At 53.8% G+C, this 14,113-nt stretch overlaps 1 protein-coding gene across 1 annotated transcript; it reads right to left on the bottom strand.

The window, feature by feature from the left end:
• Positions 1 to 228: 228 nt before the first annotated feature.
• PI16 (peptidase inhibitor 16) lies at positions 229 to 13,620 on the bottom strand. The gene is made up of 6 exons (XM_068419531.1): positions 13,476 to 13,620; positions 9,044 to 9,153; positions 6,356 to 6,574; positions 5,631 to 5,740; positions 4,740 to 4,828; positions 229 to 1,655 (listed from the first exon to the last, which is right to left on the bottom strand). Exons 1-6 carry the CDS (start codon positions 13,618 to 13,620, stop codon positions 1,516 to 1,518), a joined length of 813 nt encoding a protein of 270 aa, XP_068275632.1. The 3' UTR covers positions 229 to 1,515.
• Between the last annotated feature and the right edge of the window lie 493 nt (positions 13,621 to 14,113).

Raw genomic sequence — 14,113 nt, forward strand, 5'->3', positions numbered from 1 at the left:
TGCTGCTGCTGCTTTTACACAGGCTTAAAAACCTGAAGTCACAAACTTGCAAAAACCAGCACCCAGCTGCTTTTAGAAAGCCAAAAAAACCCCTCAGCACCCACAGGAGCCACGTTGTCTTTTAGCAGCTCTACCTAAGCACACAGTCAAGAGCATTTTATAGATACTCTTCATCCCTCGGCCTCCTGATCCACCGCACGCCCCACAACAGACTTTCACGACAGGATTTATTCAGTGCACGCTCTGGGGATGCACAGGACACAGCATCATGGGGGAGGACACAAATATTGGCCTTCAGGTCATTCTCCACCTCATCTGTTTAAGAAATCAAAGGATTCAACAACCAGAGAAGGGACTGCATCTTCTAGTCCCTTCCACTGGTCTGCAAAGCTTGTCACATATTTAACACACCTTACTGGGAATCCTCAGGTGAAGGGAGCAGAGACATGGGGGAATAAAGCACAGTGTCCCAGTCAATGAAAGTGGTCCTCCAACAAGTCCTGGAACCACCGGTAACCTCCAACATCATTCAGTTGGCTCTCTTGAGCTCAAATTGTACCAGCACACGTCATGACTTGTTTCTCCTGGACGAGGTTCCACCACTCACAAAATATATGTCAGCTGGGATCTGTATCTAAATTCAAATACACTTAAGTTATGCAAAGGAGGAAGCCATGCAGAAGAAAGCTGTATGAAGGAGCCCATAACTCCTCTTCAGCGCTGAAGGTTTTTCTTCTGTGCATGCACACAGGTGCGGGCACACGCGTAAAATAAAGTCACGGCAGCGGACTAACTGTGGAGTGGGTACATGGGGTAGAGAGCAGAAGAGAGGAAGGAGGCAAGGGTTGCAAGGTGTGCAGAGGAGAGAGGAGTACATCTGGGTAGTACTGGCCATAGCTATACCAGAACCAGGGAGGAAAAAGAAATCCTCACCTGTGGAAAACAACAAAAAAAGCCAGTCTTTTTGGACAAGAAGGGAAGAGTTGAAACTTCTCCAAAATTGAGACAAACAGGCACATCAGGAGGGGAAAAAAGCATTTTTGTCAGAAACTCATCCTGACAAACACCAAACCCAACCACCGTGTCTCATCTACAAACACCAAAACCAATGGCCACGTCTCATCGCCACTCAGGTTTCCAAGTCATTCTGCTTTCCCTGGGGACACGGTGCGGCGGGGCCTGCCAGCCACACAGGTGGGTGGGAAAGCTCATCACTTCCAGTTTGGAAACGGACCAGAAGCCCAGGCTGGCTGTGAAGAAAGGAGAAGTGTCCAAGGTCACCACCATTACTGCAGACACCCTCCTGCCCTTGGGTCTCCTCAGGAAGGGGACCAAGTTCCCATGGGACTGCCAGCTGCCCTTGGCTCATCAGGGCTGGAGCAGATAAGGCAGCATAAGAAGAGAGTGTATCAACTTGAATTGTCCATGGTGTCTCCCAAGCCTACCAGGGTTGTGGAACAACCAATGCTGAAGAAAGCCTTGGTGACTGGTGCAGGGACAGCTGAGAAAGGCCATTCAAAGCAGAAGGCCCACCAGGATGACACTGGGTAGGAGGAAAAGTGATGGCCCCAAGAAGGTATTGGGGGCTCCAGCCGTGGGCTGATCCATGTTTGTCTGGTCTGAGTTCGTCTCCAGTTCTTCAGTGTCCAGGGCACCTGCTGGCAGAAAAGAAGAAAATGTGGAGTTAGAGAAAAAGATCTGGACAAAAGAGAAACTCCCGCTCATGCAGGTCCATCAGTGACGTGCACCAAGACACCGCGAGGTGCGAGGCAGCAGCGCACCGATCCAGCGAAGGCGTGACACAGCTGGTGGGTTAGTGAGGAGCAGGCTGTAAATAAAACCATGCGTCACGAACGAGACATCCAACCAGCCCCTTTCGGTGTTAGAGGAAAGAGTGAGGAAAAGGGTTGGTGCCACATACGAGAGGAGGATCCAGAGGACCAGTCTGATGCTGGTTCCTCCCAAGCGCTCTCCATGCTGCTTGGGGATCACTGAACATCCAAGTGTCCATGCCAGGACAGACTCCACCATTACCTTACCTGAGAGGGAGTTCTGGAAAGCAGGGCTCTGCCCTTTTCTTTCTTTGGAAGGTGATGTTAAGCGCAAGAATGTGGGCTCTTCAGGGCTGAAGACCACTGATTTTGAGGGAGTTATGAGCTCAGCTTTATTGAAACCTAATTTGATGTCTGGAACAATTTGGCTGAGGGATGGAGGCGGGCTGGAAAAGGCTGATTTCTCTTTCCCGTCCTCTTTGACACTTTTATTTGTTTCTGGAATTGATTTGGGGCTGAAGGCTGTGCCCATGCTTTCTAATAAGGCCGGATCCTCTGTAGTTAAGGAGCTAACAGGATATCCAGTGTCTACCTCTACTTCTGGAGATACTTTATAATCCAAGTGAAACGTGGGCTCAAAGGAAAGAGTTAGCCCAGTTGCCTCAGTAGGATCGGGACTTTCTGTTTCAGTGGGTTCTGGCTTTGTGGTTGTGGCAGTTTTCGGTTGCACCTTTGCTGTTGTGGTAAGTGCTGGTGTTGCAGTGGTGAGTTTTGGCTTTGCTGATGTTGTAGCAGCAGGTTTTGGCTTGGCTGTAGTGGTGGTAGATGTTGGTGTGGTGGGAGTTGGCTTGGCTGTAGCAGGTTTTGGCTTAGCCACAGTTGTGGTGGGTTTTGGTGTGCTGGGTGCTGGCTTGGCCATAGTGGTGGTTGTGGTGGGTTTTGGTGTAGTGGGTGTTGGCTTGGCCGTAGTTGTGGTGGCTTTTGGTGTGGTGGGTGTTGGCTTGGCTGTAGTGGTGGTTGTGGTGGGTTTTAGTGCAGTGGGTGTTGGCTTGGCCATAGTGGTGGTTGTGGTGGGTTTTGGTGTAGTGGGTGTTGGTTTGGCCGTAGTTGTGGTGGGTTTTTGTGTGGTGGGTGTTGGCTTGGCTGTAGTGGTGGTTGTGGTGGGTTTTGGTGTGGTGGGTGCTGGCTTGGCCATTGTGGTGGTTGTGGCAGGCTTTGGTGTGGTGGGTGCTGGTTTGGCTGGAGTAGTGGTTGTGGTGGGTGTTGGCTTGGCCATAGTGGTAGTTGTGGTGGGTTTTGGTGTGGTGGGTGCTGGCTTTGCCATAGTTGTGGTGGGTTTTGGTGTGGTGGGTGCTGGCTTGGCCGTTGTGGTGGGTTTTGGTGTGGTGGGTGTTGGCTTGGCTGTAGTGGTGGTTGTGGTGGGTGCTGGCTTGGCCGTTGTGGTGGTTGTGGCAGGCTTTGGTGTGGTGGGTGCTGGTTTAGCTGTAGTGGTGGTTGTGGTGGGTGTTGGCTTGGCCGTAGTGGTAGTTGTGGTGGGTTTTGGTGTGGTGGGTGCTGGCTTTGCCATAGTTGTGGTGGGTTTTAGTGTTGTTGGTGTTGGCTTGGCTGTAGCGGTGGTTGTGGTGGGTTTTGGTGTGGTGGGTGTTGGCTTGGCTGTAGTGGTGGTTGTTGGCTTGGAGGTAGTGGTAGTTGTGGTGGGTTTTGGTGTGGTGGGTGCTGGCTTTGCCATAGTTGTGGTGGGTTTTGGTGTGGTGGGTGCTGGCTTGGCCGTTGTGGTGGGTTTTGGTGTGGTGGGTGTTGGCTTGGCTGTAGTGGTGGTTGTGGTGGGTGCTGGCTTGGCCGTTGTGGTGGTTGTGGCAGGCTTTGGTGTGGTGGGTGCTGGTTTAGCTGTAGTGGTGGTTGTGGTGGGTGTTGGCTTGGCCGTAGTGGTTGTTGTGGTGGGTTTTGGCGTGGTGGTTGTTAGCATGGTGGGCTTTGGCTTGGCAGCAGTGGTGGTGAGTGCTGGGGTGCTGGGTTTTGGCTTGGCCATGGCTGTGGTGTCTGCTGCTGTTGTGGGTTTTGGCTTGGCTGGGGTTGTTGTTGGGAGTGTGGTGGCAGGTTTTGGCTTGGCTGTTGTTGTGATGGGTGCTAGCGTTGCGGGCTTTGGCTTGGCTGTGGTTGGGAGCATCGCTGTGGGTGGTGGCTTGGCTGTGGTTGGGAGCGTGGTTGTGGGAGATGGCTTGGCTGTGGTTGTGGTTGGGAGCGTGGTTTTGGGTGGTGGCTTGGCTGTGGTTGTGGTTGGAAGCGTGGTTTTGGGTGGTGGCTTGGCTGTGGTTGTGGTTGGAAGTGTGGTTTTGGGTGGTGGCTTGGCTGTGGTGGGCACTGGTGTTGGGGGTTCTGGTTTGGCTGTGGTGGGCACTGGTGTTGGGGGTTCTGGTTTGGCTGCGGTTGTGGGTTTTGGCATGGCTGTGGTTGGGGTGGATGGGCTTGCCTTTGTTGTCACAGAGGCTGGAGTGGTCTCTTCTACAGTGGGTTCTGGTAAGAGATGAAAAGTGCCATGGGTTAGGGCTGGGGTCAGCTGACCTCAACGGATCCCCTGCACTAGGCAGGGCCAGCAGAAATCAGTGGGGTGTGAAGCAGCAGCTGACCCCTCTCAGGTCACTCTGGGGCATCCCCCACTCTGGGGGTCCCAGCCTGGAGACATCTCATCTCCCTGACACAACCCCCTGTCCCTCGGGATCAGGGCGTCCTCCTGGGGCAACAATTGCTGGCTAAGGGGGTGTGAGGTCCTTGTCCGATCCTCCTCATCTTGAGGCAGCTGACTGGTCTTAGGGGCTGCCATCACACCTGATGTCTCATGGTTCAGCTCTGGAACTGCTGGTCCAGGGCTTCCTGGTAGCTCCAGGAAGGTTCAGAGCTTGGACCCCAGCCCAAGGGTCTGAGTCCCAAGAGCCTGTTGAGGGACACGCGCCGCTTTGCTTCACTTACCGCACAAGGAGTTGACGCAGACTCTGCCCTCGGGACACTGCGAACATGAGGGTCCTTCCTTGTACGGCTTTCGGCCTTTCATGTTACCCCTGGAAGGAGAAGACACCAAGAAGAAGAAGGTGTGAGGAGAGGGGGAGACAGCCAGCCCAAGGAGGGGGCCTGATTCAACTGGAATATCCCAGCCAAGGCAAAACTCAGGATTCATGTAAAAAACAGGTCTTGGTCTCCTGGTGCAGACTGTCGGTGCCGTTTGCTCAACAGCCTGGCCCCAAGGCTGCTAAAACCAGAGGAGACAGCTCCATGGGCCAGGTCCTTCACCACCCCTCGGAACAGAGCAGTCAGTGGGCATTTGGACAGGTGATTTTGTCTCCCTTTTGCTCAAGACCCCTACGAAGGTCTGCAGTGACCGGCTGCTCTTGTTGGTCTCACCAGCTCCAAGCAAGTGGTCTCCAAGTCTAGTCCCAGGGCTTTGCATGCAGGCACCCACCTGTCCTCCCACGTCCAACCCTTCCTGCTGGTGCAAATGGGCTTCTCCACCCCAGGCGACCGCTGCTGCCGTCACGGAAGAACAACGCACAGAGCAGGGAGCTGCTTTTGTACCCTCAGCTATTGTGGCACCAGCCTTGGGCAGCTCTCAGGGGGGAGCTCCCCCCTGGGTCTGTGCCAGGAGCTGAACCAGACCTCAGCCATCGCAATCACGGGCAAGGATCACCAGACAACCCTTCCTTCCTTTGTGACCAACCCAAGATAACAAAGGCCGTTCTTGGAATCGCTTTGCTTCTATTTCTGAGCAAGGCCAAATCCTGCTCTGCCGCAAGGACTGAAGGAAGGACATTTCCAGCACAGAAACCCCTTCAAGATGCACCAAGCCACGCGAATCACGGCACTTACGGGGGATAATAGTTGCAAACAAGCAGGTACATTTCCTCCGTTTCGATTCCGTCGATCTTCTCGCAAAACTTCGCCCCACAGCCGATCTGATGCGTGCTTGCCCAGACCACCTAAGGCAAAGACCAGGGGTGAAGGTGAGGTGATGGGGTGAAGGCAGATGCCCTGTTAGCAACCTGTCCCCTGGCCTTGACGGCTGCTCTGTCACTACACCAATGTCGCCCTCATCTCTTAGCGTGTGCCCCAGATCCCACATTCCCACGTTGCTTTAGCATTGCCCCTGTCTGGACCACCCTCCCAACCTAGGGCTGCAGCCCACGTATCCAAGCATCACAGCTTTCCTACCATATAGTCTACCCAGGCAGAGCATCACCATCTCCACTTTGGTCCTGGAATCCTCCAAACATCCATCCTCACATTTACCACCACCATCTCTGCTCCTCCTTCCCTCCCACCCAATCTGTGAAGAAACACTCAGACCTCGTATCTCTGCCTACGACAAGTTGGCACCCAGCTCTGCTGAGTAGCCAAAAAAAGGCTGCAGAGCTTGTTTAAAAAAAGGTCTTCTCCAAAAGGCTGGTCATGGCTGGCACCATGCCCAGGGCCCCCTGTGTCATTGTGACTCCTACCTGGTTCCTCATCCCTTTGCAAAGACTCTGGAAGGAACTGGGGCTCTGGTACAGCTCCTTTCCCAACAACCCCATCCTTCCACCCCAGCAGCCTGGTACCTGGGTGTAGTGGCCACACATCTGCCCGGGGACACAGGTCGAAGTTGTCAGGTTGTAGTATTTCTCCTCCCCGTTCCAGTCTTCCACGGCAAATTCCAGGTCCAGGGTTGGGGCCATAGCAAAGAGGTTTTCCCCCCGTCGACCCCTCTCCTTGTTGTGGTCCCAGATGCATTTCTCTGCGTAGGCTTGAGCAAAGGCCTCCAGCTCCGTGTCCCAGCTCTGGAAGGAGCTCGGTGTCAGCATAGAGACACACTGGGCTCTCTGACATACACAAGGACACGTACCCAGGACCCCTGGACTTTCTGTCCACAATTTCTCCATTCATGAGCAAAATTCAAATCCCTCGCCAACACAGTCCTCAGGAGAGGGGAGCTCCACAGTCAGTCCCAGCACAAACCAAACCTTAGCTTATAGGTCAAACGGGAAGGTCAGCACATCAGCACGGCTCTCACAACCTTGCCCAAAGCATCTCTAACGTCATCATGGAACATCCTCAACTCAGCGTGGGGAAACCATGAAGTTAGATAGAAGCAGGGAGGAAACTCACCCCGGGTCACACAGGAGGGGGCCTGGGGACATCCCTCTTTGACCCGGGTGGGGATGGGAGGAGAGCAGGACACATGTCCCCTGCCAGCTGCACAGAGCCTGGGAGCACACGCTCCTGGGAAACATCATCTGTTTGCCTGGATCCAAGACAGAGCCGTGCGGCTGCCTGCCAAGAGCCCCCTCTGGAGCAGCAGTGGCCCCACCGCCAGCTGAGCCCACTGGCCCATGGTCCCCCCCAGCCACGTTGATATGCAGGAGGAGAAGAGGTTTTCTCACGGGGAGGTATAGGGGGAACCCCACACCGCAGCTGTTTGGACCATCCTTGCGCCATTTGATGGAGACAGCAGCTTTGCCTCCGCGGCGGGCTGGAAGGCAGCCCAGCACCCGGCGGGTCCTGAGGGGGGACCTTCCCAGACAGAGCCAGGGCTGGATCCAAAGGGGAACAGAGCATGGCCCTGACACAGGGCACGTCACCATCGGGGTGTCCAGGGGATGTGGACGGGCCTGAGGGGAAAGGAAACACCGAAATATCTGGATGGGGGCACAGAACGTTGGTTGACCTCCCACCGTGGCCCTAAGCCAGGCTGAGAGCGATGGCTGGGAACCCAGTCTGGGGAGCGCACGCCCCTCTGCCTCTGGCACGGAGCTGGGCTCCATAAACAGGGGACTCGCACCTGCAGGATTTGCCTCATTAAAGAAGTGGCTTTAGGCGATGTATCCCCCCCGCCATCGCCTAACTATTTCCACAGCAACCAGCTCCGTGTCCCAAACAGAAGCGGGGTGAGCTCAGCCGGGCACGGCGCCACGGCAGCAGGTGAACTCGGAGGCGAAGACGGTCCAAGCAAACGTCCCGGGAGGGAGGCGAGGACGACGCTCTCACGGAAAACCTCTACCAAGAAATCGTCAGGGCTGCTGTGAGCTAAACATTTGTTGTTCTTAAAAGAAAGAAAAAAAAGCCTTTGGCTCTGGACTGCGAGGAGGTGCTGCGTGCTTAAGCAGGAGCAAAGCAACGCGGCGGAGGGGAGCATCTCAGAGCACGCGATCTGCAACCAAAGCTTCGGCTGGGAGCAGCAGCCCCCGGTTCAGAACTGCCGCTGGCTTAAGGACCTGGAGAAATTGTTTCCCTCAGGCTTTCTCTAAGACTTTGGCTCCAAAGCCGTAATTATCTGGGTTTTCTGTGCCTTGCTTTGGTGCGTGTCCACAGGATTGCGGTGCTCAGCGTTCTGGCTCTGTCCCCTTTGAGTCTGAAGTCACTACTCAGACCTCCTATGCCTGAATACAGCTTTTTGCTTCACTTGCTCAGTAAGCTCCCATTTACCAACCCACAAAGGTTTAACTCAGCCCGGGCAACTTTTGGGCCAGACACAGAGGTCTCCTCCATGCACACTGTGACCGAAAGAGCAAAGCGCTCCAACTATCCATGATAAACAGTTGTCCTCCGCCACACGTGTTGTAAACAGTGAGAAGAATCACATGTGGTGCAAGATAAAACGTGATGGCCAAATTTTAATCAAATCAAGGCTCTGAATAAGACAAAAAGCAGCACCAGCTCAAGAGCTTGGTTTTGTTCCCACTGCAGCCACAAGTGATGGTGGACGCCCGACTCAGTTTCCCCAAGCAAAATGGGAGATCGCCCACCTCCGAGACAGCCATGGGCAAGTTATGGTGGGATTAGGAGAGAGATGGAAAGCTCCGATAACTGAATGACCTGGTGGTCGTGTTTGAAGTCGACGTTCCCTCCTGTAGTTAAAAGCCCATTAAGCTGCAAAGTCAAATGCCCCCCACAGCAGGACTCCCCCTCCAGCCCCGGGCACCCGCTCATGGCAATGTCTCACCGGCCTTTCCTCAGCATCACAAGGAGCTCCAGCGGGCACTCGTGAGCGAGAGCTGCATCGCGCTCACACAGAGCATCAGGGGACTCGCATCACACTTAGGAACTTCCACAAAGACAACTCTATAGGCAAAAGGAAACTCATCTCTCTAGAGGCAGGTTAGGGAACCCCTCATCGATACCTAGTTGTAACCCTAGAGAAGAATTGCTCTGCCCCCCCTAAAGACAACCCCGATCCCTCCTAGCATTAAGCTCCAGATTTGTGCTACACAAACACCCTCTGATATCCCCCTTCAGTAAAAGCCACTTACCATCTTCAGCATATCCATAGCAGGAGGAGAGACCCCGGAGCGGTATTTATTATGCCCATCCAAGATTATCTTCTTTTCTTCATCACTCAGGGACCAGCTCAGCTCCAGCGCTGTGAGCAATAGGAAAAGAGGAGGAAGACCTGAGCTCAGCATCTTGCAGCCAGCTTCTGCTCTTAGCAGCCCACGGCTCTGGCAGTCGGATTTAAAGCACCTCCCAAAAGCAAGGAACACCCAACAGCTTGAAGATTGGGGAGGAAACGTATTTCTTTATTAGAGCAGAGTTTCGGAGCCACGTGGTACACACCCATCTCACATATCGGCCTTGGTGGAGGAGCAGCAGTACGGCTGGTGCCAACGAGGGCGCAGGGTCCACTCCCCGAGACAGACCCTCTGCCTGATTCGTAATCCCTGGATCGGCATTTTTCTTCCAAGCCTCTGCTGCTCCAAACCTCAGACATCCCCTTAGCCCTCAGCTACAGGTCCTCTCTTCTACCTCCTGTCTCTTTTCTCCTAAACTATAATAACAATCTGTGAGCAACCAGCAAAGCCCTGATTTACACAAGGGTCCTCCCCTGTCCCTGAAACGCAGCTGCGTCTAGAAATGAAGGCAACAAGATGCAACTGCTGAGAACAGTTCACAGCGTAGTAACTCCCCAGCTGGGACTCAGAGCCCACCTTGTCCAGCCCCGTGTCTGTGCACTGGCCGTGTTGGGGGGAAAGCAGTGGGGCCCCCCCCGAGGCTCCCCCAGCCTGCTGGGGTTGATGCCCTTCCCTGGGCCATCAGGAGAAGGGTGAGCAGGAGAGGAAGAACAGGATATAGAGCAGAAATCGCCCCAAAAAAGGGGAGTTGAGGGTCTATAGCTGCCTTCAGGGCTGGCTGGAATAAGCAGCCATCAGCTCTGCAGGGACAGGCTGTGCTCCCTCCCCAGGCAGACACCTGGAGGGCCCAACATCAGGTGTCCCACATCACCCAGCCATGGAGACAGTCTGGCAGAGCCCCTCCACCCTGCCTGCAGCCTCTTCCTCCCCATCTGCGATTGTGCAACCGCCCCGGCTCTGCTCCAGGAGCTGCCTTTGGGGATCGCAGGCTATTAGAAAGGCTCAGCGGGTGGGCAGCTCTGGCCAGCAGAGCCAAATTAATCACACGCTGTCGGCGCTGCCTCCCCCTCTCCCCTCCCGCCTCCCCAGGCAGGGCTTTGCCATTTTTCCTTTTGCTTTGGACCACACTGATCACTTCTCTTGCCCCAGTATCTCTCCTACTGCCCCCCAAATCTCTTACCTCTGCATATTACCTTCTCCTTCATTAGGTCCAGGATCTACCATACTCTCAACAGTCCAACAATTTCTGCGAGCAGGGTCTGAGGTGAACATCTCAACAGGTTATCTTCAACTCAGCCAAAGCGGTTCCCAGTTATTGCTAAGGCAAACTGCAGGCCTGGAATCGGGGTCAAGGCAAACCTGTCTTCATCATGAGACACCTCAAAAGCTCTGCTGCTGGAGAAAGAACTAGAAAGGACCAACACTGGCACCAGCTCGCCATGGCCTGGCTTACAAGGAACGAGGCAGTGCTGAGAAGACCTCAACCCATATACTGGTCCCTGCAAACATGACGCAGAGATGAAGGGCCAAGCTCCACGTCAGCCCTGGCACTACAGCATCCTAAGCCTCGCAGGAGATAGCACAGCAACAAGGATTAAGGGGACACAAAGTGCTCGTGGGGAAGCGAAAACAGCCCTGGAGGAGTCACAACCAGGGCACGTGGGTCATGGGGAAACGTGAGTAACGGCCGCTGCACTCGGCAAGGTCAGGCGCGGCTGCTGGCAGAGGGGGTGCGGGGCCATTTCTCAACTCCCCAACCTGCCCCGACGGCTCTTTCTGGAGCCAACGTCCGAAGCATCGAGATGAACAGCGCGAGGTCCAAGCCCCACCCTGGAGCTGACACGCTCGTGTCCAGCCGGCATTAGGTAAGCGCATGAGGAATGCGGCTTCCCTTCGGCTCGCTCAGGGAACAGCCCGTCCCCCCGCACCTCCCGGAGCCAGCAGCCTCCGCACGGGAGACGGGAGCCGCACGCCGACACCCGATGGGGTGCGCAGGGTCTGGCTCGAGGCCGGTGGGCTCCAGAAAGGCACAGAAGGAAGGGAGCCTGGTTTTTCTACTGACTCACATCTTGAGGGTCTTCAGCGTGGCTTCTCTGGTGTCTAAGGAGGCTAATGCAGTGTCCTGGGAGCAGCAGGATCTTTCTCTCCACTACTTGCCTGTTTTTATGAACTCTGGAGGAGCTTATCATCTTCTGCCCCTCAAGGGTTGGCTGAAATAAGCTGAGTTGTGAAGGAAGGATGGAGATTGTTATTGTGAAGAAAGGAGGGACAGGCAGAACTCTTGCATCAACTTTGCTTAGGGAACCAGTGTTTCCAAAGTGTTTCTTTTGATATTTTTCCGAATTTTCACTTAAAATGACATTTCCAGTGAGAAGAAGTGCCCTAAAAAGGGTTAAACGACCCCTCAGTGGCTGACACGCAAGATGAAAAGACAATAAATCAGGAAAGGGGAAAAGGTGCATTAACACTTGTATTTAATTGCAAAAAGTAAAAACTTTTTTATTCTTCTTACATACAAATCTTATTTATTTACACACTTTACAGGCTTTTTCCCCAGTATTTACAAAGTTTGCAATATATTAAATTATGACCATCCATAAAATTCTGCATTAAGTGCATATTTACATTCTTTTTTTTCTTATCCACCACTGAATTTCTAGTGTTCAGCATTGAAACAGTCTTTATGCATATATAGCTTGACTTCCCAGCACCCCTGAGCCTTTATACCATGCCTCCCCCTCCCCGTAGACAAAGAGATAATGCTAAAAATAAATCACCTGCCATTTGTTTGAATCTCCAAAGCAAAGGGGAAGTCCAGCATCTCCCTTGTTTAACTCAGCAGGACAGTAAATCTATCCTTTACAAGAAGGAGTTTCCTGAAGAGGAGAATATACAGTTCCACAAATAAAATTGACAAAGAGGAGAGAGTTTAGTCTGCAGGAAGCAAAAGCTCTTTGTGCACCCACCGAAATGGCCTCACCCCAGGAAGTATAGCCACGGGGTGAAACGTGGACCACTGAGCCTGGGACTGGGTGGATCCCACAAACTTCACTCCCTGGAGCAGCGTTACCGACGTGAACGTGGGGGTTTAAAGGCTGGACCATCACCTGCCCGAGATGCTGGAGTCCACAGAGCTCCCAGCTCTAGTACTGAGATGCTCTGCTGCTCCCCACCTCCTCTTGCTCGGGGTGTTCCCACGCTGCGAGCGGGACTTGCTGCGAAAGAGCGTGCAAGGCTTGCTGCTAGAAAGCCAGGGAGGCCAGCCATGAGGGGAGGGAGGTGCTTCCAGCCAGCCCAGTAAAACCAGCTTCTCTGCCAGATCATTACAGCAAGAGGACTAGCAGGAGAAGCTAAAGCCCCAAGGGGAGAAGCTAAAGGCCCAAGACTCCCTGTAAACCCGACCCTAGAAAGCTCTCCAGGGCATTGCAAAGGGAGTTTTGAGGCTGGGATCTGCAGGGCTGCCTCAGGGGAATTTGTGTGTGCAATGCCAGGGGGGAGGAACAAAAAAAAAAAAACACACCAACAAAGAAAGGAAGAAAAGAAAAAATAAAAATCAATAGAAACTGTCAGCTTGGCTCCCCTAGGGGATGCTGATTTCCTGGTACTGAAGTAAATAATAATACTCCTTTCTCCTCCTTTCAGTTACCCTGAGTTCAGGACTGACTAAAAGCAACAGATGACCCCTGCTCTTGGAAACCAGCTTTAAACCACGATCCTCCCGCCCAGCTGCCGGGTGACAGCCCCTCTAGCCTGGCAAGTAGAGAAATGCCCCCTCCACGCCTCTGCCCGCTGGGCTCTCGGGTAGCACCGATTTCTGCGCCTCGCTGGTGTGATTTCAGAGCAGCTCTGCAGCCTCTGGGATGTCGGGTGAGCAGGAGCCCATCTCCCAGCTCGCAGGCAAAGAGCTCTGAAGCACACAAAGAGATTTGAAGAAGCTGGGACACATGCATTGACCGGTCACCCCTCTGAGCTGGCCAGGGTGGGGAGTGGGGCATTGTCCAAACCAGCACGTACGCTTGGATACGCACAAGTGCCAAAGTGAAGCTAAAGGTGAGGGAGACCACGATGGGACACGCACCCTCCGCCACTCATCCGATCACGTCTGTCACCGCGATGCCTCAATAGCTCAGAGAACAGCCACATTCCCCGCAGTTCAGCCTCAGCAGGTCACTGGGAGCTGCCAGGCTCTCTAGGGAAGTCACAGCCTTCAGCAGCCTTTGCAAAGGCCCCGTGAAGGCAGAGCGCCGGGTGAGGAAGACGACCAGGGCTCGCCATTTGGCCAAGGTGTCAACACCTCCTTTTGGCCATCCTAGTTTTGCCACTTTGGCCTCACCTCTGAGTCTTCCATCCCGGCTCCTCACCCGCGTTGCGATGCGGAAGGCGTTAGCACTACTTCTCTGGCAGCAGAAGACAGGAGCTGCTCTAGAAGCCGTGCTACAGACTGGGGCTCCGCACTCAACAGCAGCTAGGGCCAACATCGGCTCTTTATCAGCAGGAGAATTGCCCTCCTGTTTCAGTTTAGCAGCTAATTCCTTACAGGTTTTGGAAGAGGAAGAGAAAATATACTGGAAGTTTAAAAACAAATGATGTAAACTCCAGAGGGAGCAAGGTTGGGACATATGCAATGTATCGCCTAGACACAGATCTGGAAACTTATGCAGAGACCATAAAGTGCACTTGGAAAGCTGATCTGCAAACAGTCCAGATTCACCGTCTTCTGTCCAACCAGCTGCAACTCTTTGAGGAGGGGAGAAGCAAGACGTGAGAGCACTTTTGCTAAATAGGCACAAACCTGCCCTAAAGCCGCCCCTTTCCCCCCCAGTCTAAACACTAACACGTGAACAGACCCATTCCCTCTGCCCCTTCGCAAAGGAGCCAGACAGCCACAAGGGCTTAAGCACAACTCACAAAATACAGGCATTTCACAGACACTTCAGAATTGTCTCCGCGGCTCTTTTACAAGGTACGTTC

The sequence above is a fragment of the Nyctibius grandis genome, chromosome 27 (assembly GCF_013368605.1).
Source record: "Nyctibius grandis isolate bNycGra1 chromosome 27, bNycGra1.pri, whole genome shotgun sequence".
Classification (NCBI taxonomy): domain Eukaryota; kingdom Metazoa; phylum Chordata; class Aves; order Nyctibiiformes; family Nyctibiidae; genus Nyctibius; species Nyctibius grandis.